This window comes from Aplidium turbinatum, chromosome 3 (genome assembly GCF_918807975.1).
Source record: "Aplidium turbinatum chromosome 3, kaAplTurb1.1, whole genome shotgun sequence".
In the NCBI taxonomy this organism is placed as follows: domain Eukaryota; kingdom Metazoa; phylum Chordata; class Ascidiacea; order Aplousobranchia; family Polyclinidae; genus Aplidium; species Aplidium turbinatum.
This window is the reverse complement of record NC_137474.1, coordinates 41,974,550-41,987,872: the sequence shown is the minus strand read 5'-3', so window position 1 is coordinate 41,987,872 and position 13,323 is coordinate 41,974,550. Positions and strand designations below refer to the sequence as shown.

The following is a 13,323-nucleotide window of genomic DNA, read 5'->3' as shown; positions in this document are numbered from 1 at the left end:
AGAAGGCAGGCTTAACTTTCCGCAATGTAAAAAGGTTAGATATTCCGAACTCGGGATAATTTACATTTATTTGGCCTTCAGGCCAAGTTTGAGACCCTTGCTGTAGACCAGTGGTTCTAAAACTGGGGTCCGCGAGACAATTTTTTGGGACCGCAAGCGGCAAAGCACCTTCCAAAATATTAACATGATCCCGAAGAAAAAAATTTTGTGAAAAGTAAAAATTTTCAGGCAACTTATTTTCCAAACCAAAGTTGAAAGATATATTTTAGTAAGCTGGCTTAGCATTCCTCCACACAGTATTTTAAGCCTGGCCTTTCGTTTCATTGTGATAGCCTTTGTTTCGTTTTTATCACTTTTGTGACATCAAGGAGTGCACAGTGGTGGCGTACTCCTACAACACTTGTGTTTACCAAATTACCAGATCAAGAAAAGAATTACGAAATATACATGACTAAAAAGGAGTTAGGCGAAGTTGATTAAGGCTGGTTCTTTTTACTGATTTTATTTTTGAATTGAATGCCTTTCCGAACTTTTAGCCTTAGTCAAGTTAGCCAAACATTAATAACTTTTTAACTTTACTAATTGAATTTTTAACTTAAATTTGAGTACAAAAAGTGAAAATGGCTCAGCCTCGAAAAAAATTAAGATTCAATGATTCCTATGTTCAATTTGGTTTCACTGTGATATATTCTGGATAGAGTGGACTGGAGTGCTATGCTGTAAAGTTTTAGCAAGTTCTGCTCTAAAACCTAGCAAGCTTGAAAAACATTTGGTAACACATCATCCAGATTATCAAAACAAAGATGCAGATTTAATTAAACGGCGCGCTAATAGTTTAGTTAGGTCAAGATTTGATAGCACTGGTGATCGACGGAAAGAAAATACTGGAGAGTTAAGGGCCTCCTACAAAGTTGCAAAAGAAAAATAGCTATCGCTAAGAAGCCTCACATCATCGGAGAACAACTGATCTTGCCTTGTAACCAAGTTATTGTATCAAACGTTTTGGGAGAATCTGAAACTCAAAAGCCGAAGCAAGTGACGACACTATGTAAGTAGGAGAATATAATATGAGCTATTGAAAAAAATTTTGTCGCAGGTGGTGTCACAGATACAGAAGTCAATGTCACATTGATACCTAGCTTAAAACATGTTCGATGTAATGCATAATATCAAGATCATATTGAACCAAACGGAACATATAATAGAACTGATAACACCTAAGCAGGTGCACCAATTTTATCGACGTGTGCATTTTTAATTGCAAGTAAAAAATAAATTAATTATTGTTTACCGTTTTTGCGCTAATTTGCCTTAAGTTTTTGGTGGACCGTGAGTCGTTGAAAAAATCGCAAGGGGACCGTTCAACAAAGTTTTTAAAAAAGTTTGAGAACCACTGCTGTAGACGAACATGTTAAGTTTAACTAACGTGTGATGAACACGTTACGTTTAACTAACTAACAACCAGAGCATTTGCCAAACCCTTGAATTTAGTACCGGTAGACAGGGCCGTGGAGAGGATAATCTGAGCTCAGTGCCAATAAGATCCTAGGGAACCAAATCAAGATACTTCCAAGAAATACAATATTTAATGATATAGGCCTACGTGGTGGCTTCGTCAAGTTTGCAAGTTTTTCGGCAAGGCTACTGGCCTCTAAAATCATCGCCGGCCCTAGTTTAAAAGTACACCCTGTCAACGCTACTGCTGGTAGGCCTAAAGCTGGTAGGCCTATTAATACAGTATTAGGTATAGGCTAGGCCTACTGGTAATTTGATACATGGCTAATACATCGAGGGCTGTATCAGCCATGATACCTACGGAGAGAGAGATACTGGTAATATTTCTCGTTTTTATGGTCGGAAACAAAAAGTGAAACGGAAACTGAACACTGATTTATTTGTTTAAACATTGTACGGTGAAACCACTGCTTTCAGCATATAAAATCTTTAAAGTTCCACCGTTCACATGGTGTAATATCAACGCATGGGAAAATAATTCATTCGACATAGTGAAGATCACATTTCTTCAAACTAAACCGATTTTCTTGTTACCTTTTCCAGACCTTTTCGAAAATTTTGTCTCCGTATGTTTACACGTGGTTGGTGTCTGAACAAAAAAGTAGTTTCAAGTTGAAAATCGAGTATAGGCTGCATGTTAAAATAGGTACTTAGGAATTAGGATAGGTCAATCTAGTCCTTTAGATTTTGATAGGTTCTCTGTTGACGAATACAAAACTCTGAGATCCAAAGAAGGAATGATAAATGCTGTTTCATTATGCACAATGCCTAGGATATTATTGTGAAGACAAGACGTCCCTAAGCTAATCTCTAAACGAAGCCTTTAGGAATAGGGATCTCCGGAATTTTGCATTCTTAGCAACAGTAGTTTGCATTTCGGATCAGATTGCTGTTTTGTTTTTTTCGGAAATTTTGCTGTCGTGGTTTTGCCTGCTCTGCATGCTAATCTTCGGTCATAGGAACTGAGAAGAGATGAGAAATCGTGTGATAGCCTTATTGCCACTTGCCAACATTTTGGTGTTCCATTTTCTATTCAGATAAAAAGTATTTTTATAATTTACCTTGGGTAGCCTGGTTTAAAAAAAGCTGCGATGGCAAAGTAAACTCCTGAAATGCTCTCATAAGCAATATTTTGAAATGCTGATGTAGTTCCAGATGACATTCCCCATGTATAACCGTTTTGTCCATTCCATGCTGTCGTAAGAATTGGTTCACTTAAATATGTTTTTTCAAATTGTTGTTCCAGTATAAGAAATATTACTTTAAGACCACCTGCGAAAATAAAAAATAACCAAACACCTTTTTCCAGTGTTGCCAGATAATCATACAAGATTTCGGTAGGATTTGTTTGAAATTCGGACGTTTTGGGAGAGTTAAAAAAAACTGTTTTATTTATGGTCCATCACTTCATTCATGTCACAAGAACTTAAAAGTTAGTAGGCCTACAAATAAATGTTCGAATATTTTGCCAGCTGTCGGACACAGCGTATGAAATTAGGCCAATTTATTTTATTTTTTTGTTCGAATTTTAGGCCACTTACAGTAGCAACCCTTCTTTTTATTGTCTCTCAAAAACTGGCTGATTTTCGCAGGACAATGTGTGAGTTTTTAAACCACCAACTGCACCAGTAGTGAATCTAAAAAATTGAAGGCACCTGAGTTTTAAAAAAGCGAAGTTGTAGGGAAAAGTAGGCAATGTAGGCCTATACACAATAAAAATTGAGGTTCGAAAATGTAAATAGTGAGATGGGGAGCTTAGGGGCTTGCTTTAACAAAATATTTTTTTTTAAACCCAAGAACGATTGCATGTTTTTTGGTTTGGGGGTTTGCGCACATGGTCAAGCGCCCCGGATTTGCTACTGAACTGCATAGCTTCTGTGCCAGCAAAATTTGTTTTTTCACGTTGATTCAACGACTACAAACATCAAATTTCAGGTCAAACCAATGTAAATACGTTAGACGGTTCTAGCTGGGATCAAACCCATTCACTGACTAGACGTAGCCCAACTGCAGGCCTACCGCAATATCCCATCACTACTTTCGCTGCTTACTTTCAGTTGCTCTATTTGGACTTACTGGCAGCTAAGAAGAACACAGCTGTCAGTCCTGGTCTGCTGATTTGGCGAAAACGTGCAATCGGAGGGTCAAAGAGAAGGAAGAGCATCTAGTAGTAAATAAATTTATGATTATTAGTATCCTACATTTATTATGAAGAATTGTGCTTTGTTAATTATGATGCTGATTTCATGATGGCTGTTTAGCCGAGTGGTGAAAGCCATGGTTCGACGTTTGACAAGAAGCCGGTTCAAGAACGCTCGAGAGCAAGTGGCTGTGCCTTTGGCAGAACACTTAAAAGCATGCCTGAAAATTGACACGAAGAATGACTTCCTTGCCGTTTGTTAAACTATTGTTCGATGAACATGGCTTATAAGGTTGTAACTTTTAGTCTTTTTTTAAGGCTAGATGCATTGCCAAAAGCAAGTCAAATTCCGTGTTGTTTGCTTATGGCTTAAAAAAGATGGAAATTCCGACCAACTCACCAATGATGTGGCAGTGAGCGTGCAAAAAACTGACGTTAATATTATCAGCCTGATCAATCGAAATGCAGTAAACCAGCACCAATTCACATCTTGATGCAGGCACGTGTTATTTAAGCATCGCTGTAGAATCTGTAAAGCAGAAAGTATACATGACCAAGAAACCAGTTCAATCGTGCGGTTAAATTTAGGCAATAGCAATGTTCTAGAACCAACAGCGCTCGAGAATTAAGGATTGTTCAATCACCGCTTGACATCATGTTCTTGATTTTTTATAGGACAGTTTTCCGTTCGAACCAGCTACCACCATTGCGCCGCGGCGCATTGGTTAAGAAAGGTAGGACAATTTCGTTATAAACTCAATTGATTACAGTCATTAAGATCCTTCTTGCACTCAGTTCAGTTGCAGAAGAAAAAAGAACATTAGCAGAGTTTGGGAATCGAACCAAGGCAATCGAAATAACTATTCCCTTGCCCTAACCTTAACCCATTAGGCCACGCTGCTTGTGGCGATACATTCACTTAATTTTCTTAGTATCAAAAATCTTTCGAGTAGATCGGTCAGAATATCACGTGCTGAGTCGCATGACTGAAATCAGCTGATTTGCAAGGAAAACTGTCCTATGTCAAAGTGCCTACCTTTTTTATCATTCTTTTCGTAAATGATGCAGAACATGACGTTTTTAACCCACAGACACAATGTGATGTTTAAACAACCCTTCAATTCTACCAAGTACGGTATCATTGACATGATTTTAGAAGCTGTTGTGTATTTAAATTCTTTGGATATAGTGCGTTTTTCTTAGCAGTGCCTTGATTAGGAGCCGAAGAATCTGATTATAGTTCCAGTAGACTTGGCCTATAACCCGCAACAATCCAAGAGTGTAATTTCCTACTAACGTGTGTTAATTTCTCACGGGGAGCTGGTTCGACTCTTGGGGTGTGCGCTTGAGCAACGCACTTTCAGGACTGCGCTCCATTCAGCGGCACCTACTCAATGGAATATTTCCCCGGCAACAACACTTCAACAATCAGAAAACTTCACTCTGTCAATCTCGGTAACCGGTGTAGCAGTCCAAGAGGGTAGGCACTTTTACATCACCTACTCGTCGAAGAGTGCCTGCTTTTCAATGTGAAATTGCTTTGTGTTTTAGTCACAATTTCGACTTGTTAAAGTGGCTACCATTAAGATCCTTCTTGCACTCAGTTCAGTTGCAGAAGAAAAAATAGTATTAGCAGAGGGTGGGAATCGAACCCACGAAATCGAAATTACTACTCCTCTGCCCTAACCATTAGGCAACGGTGGTTGTGGTGAAGCATTCAGTTAAATTTCTTTGTATCAAAATTTTTCGATCAGAATATCACGTGTCGAGTCACATGACTGAAATCAGCTGAATCGCGAATGAACATGTCACGCATGATTGCGTACCTTTTCGACGAGTGGGTAATGTTAAAGCGTTAAAGTGCCTACCGTCCAAGAGTTACTGCAGGCCAAAAGTTACCAGGGTTGCCAAATAGTTCGTTTAAATTTTATTTAATTTTGTTTTGAAAAATAATTAAATTTTTAACCTCTTAAAAGGTCAGATTAATAATTATAAGAAATTTGGAATGTTAACTGAAAAGCTTGCATTAGTTTGAGAGCAATGAATTCATTACACTTAGTTAAAAACTTAGTTAAAACAATTTCCGCTTTTTTATCGTTTGCGAAAACGCCGGGTACCCCTGGTAACTTCTGGAACGCCAGTCCAAAAGTTACTGCTATTGTAAGTGGATGTGCTTTTTCAAAATTTGTTTGGAAAAACTTGTAAATGAATTGAAAATTTTGCAGTTAAAACTGTTTTTTAACTGCAATTAAAATTCTACACGTTTACACTTCACTTGATCAGTAGATTAAACCCTCTGCAAGTATGCGAAAGATTAATCCCAAGGATAAATATTCTCACCACGAAACCATTATTCTTGACTTTAAGTTTCGTGCCACGTGTTTTCGATGGGAGTCCAACGGAAATTCATTGGAATCTCAAAGTGCTCAACACTTTCGTAAAAGTTAAAGCCTTCCCCGCGTGTGAGACTGTGATAGCCTACTTACTGAAGGTTGACGGAGTTTTGACTACCAGTTGGCCTAGCCTACATGTAGCCTAAGTTACTTTATATTTTTTTTAAACGGTAGTTATGAAAAACCAGACCAAAAATAGGCTCAGTGCTTCATTCACTAGAAAACTTTGATTTTAACTTTAATGAAATACATAAAATATAGTCAAAGACTATGTTTGTCAACTACAACTCAAGACAAGCGGCTAACAAGTCAGTCTTCAAATGCAAACTTTGCACGATGTATTAAGGCCTGTAGCCTATTAGATGCAATGGTGGATAAGTCTTCAAGTTCAACATGTTTGCAATGTTAAAATCATTTATACAAATCTGCTGATTGATTGACATTTTATTTTTTGTTGCGAGTATAAACACACATATTCAACAAAGTCAGATAAAACAAACGATAACGTAGAATGTATTATGAGTGGATACTGCAACGGGTGGCTGCAAAGTGACCTGGAAGGTCTTCTAGTCGAGCAGCCACCCTCAACAAAAGAAAAAGTAACAAATTAAACATCAATGAAACAAGGCAAAAGAAAGACATAAATTTATGGTATAATCGCTTGAATGAACACAAAATACATCATCTAATAAAAGTTCTACGTAGTCCTGAGGCCATTATGATTGGTAAGATGATAGTAGTAAATTTTTATAAAATTTTTTAAATGAGTTAGGTGATTTTTTTCTTATTTCCAATGGGATTGAATTCCAAATTTCCACTCCTGTATACTTGAAAGTACGTTAAAGTTTTGAAGATGAATATTGAGGAACATAAAAATTATCCTTGTCAATTGCATTTCTGGTATTGCGAGAATGAACATTTTTTGCTTTTTTAAAATAATTAGAAAAAGTACATGGTAGTGAATTGTTTTCATATTTGTGCATTAATTTTGAAGTTTTGAGTTTGAACAAATCTTTTATTTTAAGAACATTTAGTTGTTTGAAATATGGAGTCACGTGATCCGACCATCGACCTCCCGCGACTATTTTTATTGCTTTGTTTTGGAATGTTTGAAGTTTGTCGACATGTGTCTTAAAAGTGGAACCCCATATTCTTATTGCATATTGTATATGAGGATGCACAAGCGAGTGATATAATTGAAGTCTTGTTTTCGGAGGAATGAAAGATTTCAATTTAGACAAGATGCCGACGGACCGAGCAAGTTTTAATTTTACATCATCAATGTGCGGTTTAAACGAGAGTTGATTGTCAATAGTTATTCCAAGATATTTAGCGTGGTCAACTATTTCTAATTTATCACCGTTGTAGAGAACATTGATTTTATCAAGATTACTGTAGCTTTTTTTTGGCGGAATTACTAATAAATTTGATTTCGAAGTATTGATAGTTAACTTGTTGGCATTTATCCGCTATTGATTTCGACTAGATCCGAGTTGAGCTTGTTTTCTGACAGACTTAAGTTTTCAGCTTTGATAATGAGACACGTGTCATCAGCAAACAATATTGGTATTGATGATATGCTATTAGACAAATCATTTATATATAACAAGAAGAGCAGTGGGCCTAGTGTGGATCCCTGCGGAACGCCGTACTCAATAAGCTGATGAGTGGAAGAGTAATTGTTAATCTCAACATATTGTTGACTGCCATTCAAATAGGATGCGACAAGATCGTTTGCTACTCCCCGGATGCCATAGTGGTCAAGTTTGCGCAAGAGTCGTTTATGGCAAACAGTATCGAAAGCCTTTTTTAGATCCAAGAAAGCAAGCCCTGTAAAATCGTTGGTATTCATTTGATCGTAGGAAGTGCTGATGATATCGAGAGCGGCATGTGTTGTAGAGCGATTAGTACGGAATCCATATTGCGTAGGAATGAGTACGGAATTTTTATCAATAAAACAGGAAATCCGTTTAAATATTATCTTTTCGAATACTTTTGAGAAGCACGATAACAACGAGATAGGTCGATAGTTAGATAGATCTTGTTTGTTACCAGACTTATAAACTGGTATAACTTTGGCAATTTTTAGCTTGTTCGGAAAAATTCCATATGTGAATGAATAGCTGATCAAAGCTGTCAAAAGAGATGCGATAATGCTTGATACAGGTCGGATAAAATATGGCGATATATTATCATAACCAGACGCTTTATTAGTATCTAAAAGACGTAATTCATTGTCTACTTCAGTTTCATCTGTTGGTTCGAAATAGATGGAAGATTGGACTCGATTATTCAGGTACCTAAGATAATCATAATCATTACTGGGTTCAACATTATCGGCCAAGTGTTTTCCAATCTTACAGAAATGATTATTGAAGTTATCAGCTATAGCCTAATATTTGGCTGGGAGATCTGTGTTCCTTCTACATTAATAGTACCAACAGTGGCTTGGGATGATCTTTTATTTGGTAAAAGCGAGTTAATAGTTTGCCATGTTTTCCTGGTATCATTACGATTTGCATATAGTTTTTGTTCGAAGTAATGCTTTTTTGCTAAAGATTTTACTTTTGTTAGTTTATTGGAGTACTTTTTGTAAAGGAACCTACTTATGTCATTGCCCTTTAAGAAATGAGTTTTATACATCTTTTGCTTATTTTTAATGGACACATAAATTCCTTTAGAAATCCAGGGTTTTCGATGCAACTTAGCCTTTTTACGCGAGATTTTTCTAAGGGGTGCATGGTTATGTATTACATTTTTGATTATTTCAATTAGCTCGGAGAATTTTTCGTTTAGACTTACAGGTGATAAAGCCATAAGGCAAGGCATGAATTTTTCCACACAATCAGAAATTTCTTGGCAATAACTTTCTAATTCAAAATTTCGTTTGTCACGTGAGTAGGTTGTTGAATACTTTGATGAGGAGTTGCAACTCGTAATGAGACAGAAAACTGGATAATGGTCAGTCATATCGTAATTAATAATTCCCGGCGTTAAACAATGAGAGATGTCATTGGTAAGGATATGATCGATGACGGTCGAAGATTTTTCAGTAACTCTCGTGGGTTTAGTTATTAAGGGATAACCTCCGTTGCTTGCAAGCATTGTAGCCTAAGATAATTGTTTGCAAGGGAAGATCTGCTGAAGTCAGAAATGTTTATATTAAAATCTCCGAGTATGAAGTATTTTTTCTTCGAGTTGTTTAGTTTGGACAAAGTAGCATCAGCAGCTTCAACAAAGTTAGTTTGACTAGTTCTAGGGTGGCGATAAACTGCTCCAATTATAAGCTTACATTGAGGAGAGTCTGTATCAATGCTAACCCATAGGTTTTCACAGTCGTTATTTTCAATTTGATATTCTGTTACAATGCTAAATTTATAATTATTCGAAATATAAATCAATACTCCTCCTGCCGATGTATGAGAATTTTTAAATACAAAATCATAACCTGTTAGTGATATATTTACACATGGCTCATCTCTAATCCGTGTTTCACTTATACAGATGACGTCAGGGGCTTTCTTAAAGGATTCAAGAAATTCATACAGTAAATCAATGTTTTTTTGTATGGATCGGATGTTAACGTGCAATACCAGTAGCGATTTTTGTCGATTATTACTGAAGGTTGAAGCATCAGGATCAAAGTAATTGCACAATTTAATATTAGAAGTTAATGAAGACGCAAGTGAATCATTCAAGTTAAATAAATGCTGCAAGCGTCAAATCTGACAACCCTGTTTAGGTAACTTCTGGTCTGGCAGTAACTTTCAGACCGTGTATACACGGTCCAGAAGATACGATAACTTTCAGACCGCAGTAACTCCTGGACCGTTACACCGGCCTTGCGTCAAAAGCATCTTCGACAGGTATGCAAAACTACCATAAATAACCTATCAAAGCTTTGTTAGTTCGAGGATAAAAATTCAAAAACCAACCAATCGTTGTTAATATTACTGTAACTAACAAACAACACAAAATGCTTGTTTTTATTACCAAATGTGTTTTCTCACCACATCGTAGCTCATACATCCACGAAACGACATTATAAAAGGGTAATCTATTTCGCAGACCCTTGTCACTTCCAAGGCAAATACAGCCATTCTGCCACTTTTATTCCTAAAAATCTCAAGATAGTCTTGTATCTCAGGCAAAGCAAGAAATTCCTCAGATTTTGCCTGTAATTCAAATACAACTTAACTGCAAAAATATCACAACTCGCAAAGCTGTCGTTTTTACTGTACATCGCTTCATCGTTTAACGACATTGGAACGATATAAAAAGGGCAACTTTTCTGACTTGAAAGCAACCGGTGCTCGTCTGGGTATATTACCTCAATGATTAACCCTAACCCTAACCTCAGTGATTTTCAACCGGTGTTCAGTGAAAGACTGTCAGGTGTTCCGTGAAAGACTGTCAGGTGTTCCGTGAAAGACTGTCAGGTGTTCCGTGAAAGACTGTCAGGTGTTCCGTGAAAGACTGTCAGGTGTTCCGTGAAAGACTGTCAGGTGTTCCGTGAAAGACTGTCAGGTGTTCCGTGAAAGACTGTCAGGTGTTCCGTGAAAGACTGTCAGGTGTTCCGTGAAAGATCGTCTGGTGTTCCGCAAGAAATTTATTAGTTTCACCAGTGTTCCATGGAACACCGGTAGAAAATCAAAATCACAAGAGCTTCGAGTTTGGCTTTCTCCAATTCCTGCCCCAATATCAACTTTGTGCTTATCCAAACAGGCCCAGATATAGCACAGAGAAAAAAATGAAAGTGAGTAAATTGTTGTCGCGTTGTTTTTGCATTATAATTAAATTTCGTTTGATGTGCTGCAAGATTATTTTTATGCATGAAGTGTTCCGTGGCACACAAAAGGATGGAAGACGCTGTAGGCTTACGATCTCATTCGAGGTGTGATTTCAAGAATTTTCAAAATTTGGGTTAGAGTTTTTGCACATGAATATTTTTTCGGAGCCGACAACTTACAGTACGCTTTCAAGTAATTGGTCAAGAAGCTTTTTTTACTGCTAACTAGATTAACCTAATTAGCCTACACTTTTTAAACTCTGTTTTTCAATTTCAACAATATTTTGAGCAAACGGGGTTGTTAAATATGTTTTCAATACTACTGTATTACAACGTTTTAATGATATAGTATTATATTATGTTTAATGAAGTTTCACGAATGTTTGGCTGCATTCAATATCTATATTTTAAACAAACTCTATATTTCAAAAATTAAAATATTTGACCCCCAAAAGTCGTTTTTGACAACCAAAAAATACCCTTTCTGCTGACGTCACTACTCATTGCCCTACTGTGTTACTAGGCCAAATAGCTTTTTACAGTATGTTTTTGCGCTACAACAAAGTATAGGCTATATCAAAGTTTGAATGAGCAAGTGCACCTTTCTCAGTGGATGTTCTTTAAATTCGTTTGTAAAAAACGAAGAATTGTCAATGAACGTTCTGAAATGAGGATTGCAAATAACTCTGTGATCAACATCAGTCATTGAAACATTGACAAAGATAGGAAGATGAACTAGCGCCTCTGGAGGAATATGAACTAAAAGCAATGAACCTCTAATAAGGTTGAATGCGTTAGGGACATTCCAGACTATAAAAACCTGTAAAAAAGCATAAAGTTTAAAGCATAAAATTTTTAGAGTGAAACAGGCTGTCAAAGGTTTAGACTTAGAGAGTAATAACTATATTTGATTTAATTCGCTCTGCTTGGCTTTTTGCTTGGCAGTGAGCACTTTTTGTAGTATAGTATTTATTGTTTAAGCTTTTAGCTATGGTATTCATGTATTCAATGACTTATTTCGGTTTATCCAAAGCTTATTTTTGGTAGGACTGTAGTAGTTTTGTTTGGCATTTTCACAAGAGAAGCTCGTTGTCTTAAGCCAGTTTTTAAATGTAATTTATTGGTGGATGTTGGTAGGACAGTATAGGAAACTTAATTTTCTTGTCTACCTTCAGTGTGTGCCTGAAGTGTCGGGTCACAGTCATATGCTTTCACCGGGTGTCGAACTTACGTTCTTTAGAGCCTGGATGAAACGGAACTTATTCAGAAGCTCAGTTTTGTAATGTAATAACAACACAATATTACGCTGTTTTCCATTGCAGAAATATTAAACTAATTTGTGGAAAAATTAACTCGTTAAACTTGACTCATACAATTGAGAAATCTCAATCAATTTTAAGAACGATGATAATTTATGATTTAAATCGACTTTCAACCAAAAATCTTACACTAATGAATACTTAATCAAACTTCAGTATTATTGCTTACCATAAAGATGCAAACAAAGCCGTCTATTTTGTAATAAAAAGGAACCCGAGATGACGTTTCTTCGACTTTAGGTGGCGCTGTACGACGTCGATTAAGCGTCATTGTTTGCTCGAACAAAATTTCACCTGCCCAATTAATAAAAAAAAATTCTTAATCAGCTTGTCTTTTCGTACCCAGGCTTGGAAGAAGATCTAAGTTAGCCTTAGTGGCAAACCGATATACCGATGTGAAATTTGTTTATTCAAAAGTTAAATTTACTTTCTACAAACTTCTTAATTGATAACTTTTCTAAAAGGTTTACAAATTTCCGAGAAGTTACCTACCTAATATAAAAATAAATGCCACTGTCTAATAAGTTTTAATTCAACTTCGCAAATTGCATTTGTGTGATTAGCATTGTGAATACACAATCTAGGCATGATTGTGTCGTATGTATGCGTCACTATCAACTTTGTTATTGTGTATGCAGGGTGTAAAGCCGGCTCTGTGGGGCACAATCCAATTATCAAAAAAGGTAACAAACAGATTTTTTTCAATGCTTACAGTTGATCGAAAAGCAATAACGGGTACAGGGACCATTGGTGACGTACCGCTCGGAAAACCGAGAAAAAACTTTTAATGTTGCAAAGCCCGATAGCTCAGTGGTTACGCGCCCGGCTCAAGATCACGCCACGCTGGTTCGACTCTCAGGATGTGCGCTTGAGCAACGCATTTCAGGACTGCTCTCCATTCAGCGGCACCTAGTGAATGGAATAATTCCACAACAACAAGACTTCAACAATCGGAAAACTTCACTCTGCCAATCTCGGTAACCGTCCAATCTCGGTAACCCTGCGTTAAGAGCCTCTACATGTCTACAAGTATGCGAAACTACCAGGAATAACCTATCAAGGCTTTGTCAGTCCGAGGATAAAGATTCAAAACCAAACCAAAGCACATTTTACAAGAAATTCTCGATTGCTCAATGACACTTCTTTTTTTTTGTTGAAACTTTTACC

At 36.8% G+C, this 13,323-nt stretch overlaps 1 protein-coding gene across 1 annotated transcript; it reads right to left on the bottom strand.

The window, feature by feature from the left end:
- Positions 1–1,885: 1,885 nt before the first annotated feature.
- Positions 1,886–12,688, bottom strand: LOC145767540 (uncharacterized). Its single transcript, XM_082579382.1, has 8 exons — positions 12,649–12,688; positions 12,326–12,450; positions 11,439–11,657; positions 10,059–10,223; positions 4,056–4,184; positions 3,592–3,679; positions 2,577–2,787; positions 1,886–2,104 (listed from the first exon to the last, which is right to left on the bottom strand). Exons 2-8 carry the CDS (start codon positions 12,425–12,427, stop codon positions 2,029–2,031), a joined length of 990 nt encoding a protein of 329 aa, XP_082435508.1. The 5' UTR covers positions 12,428–12,450; positions 12,649–12,688; the 3' UTR covers positions 1,886–2,028.
- Positions 12,689–13,323: the final 635 nt, after the last annotated feature.

Bases quoted from the DNA above. Each gene is read 5' to 3' on its own strand.
- LOC145767540 (XM_082579382.1), bottom strand. From the start codon at position 12,427: ATGACGCTTAATCGACGTCGTACAGCGCCACCTAAAGTCGAAGAAACG. The intron at 11,658-12,325 runs GTAAGCAATAAT...GCTTTTTTACAG, and splicing joins GCTTTGTTTGCATCTTTATG to GTTTTTATAGTCTGGAATGT. The intron at 10,224-11,438 runs GTGCACTTGCTC...TTTGAATTACAG, and splicing joins AAGAACATCCACTGAGAAAG to GCAAAATCTGAGGAATTTCT.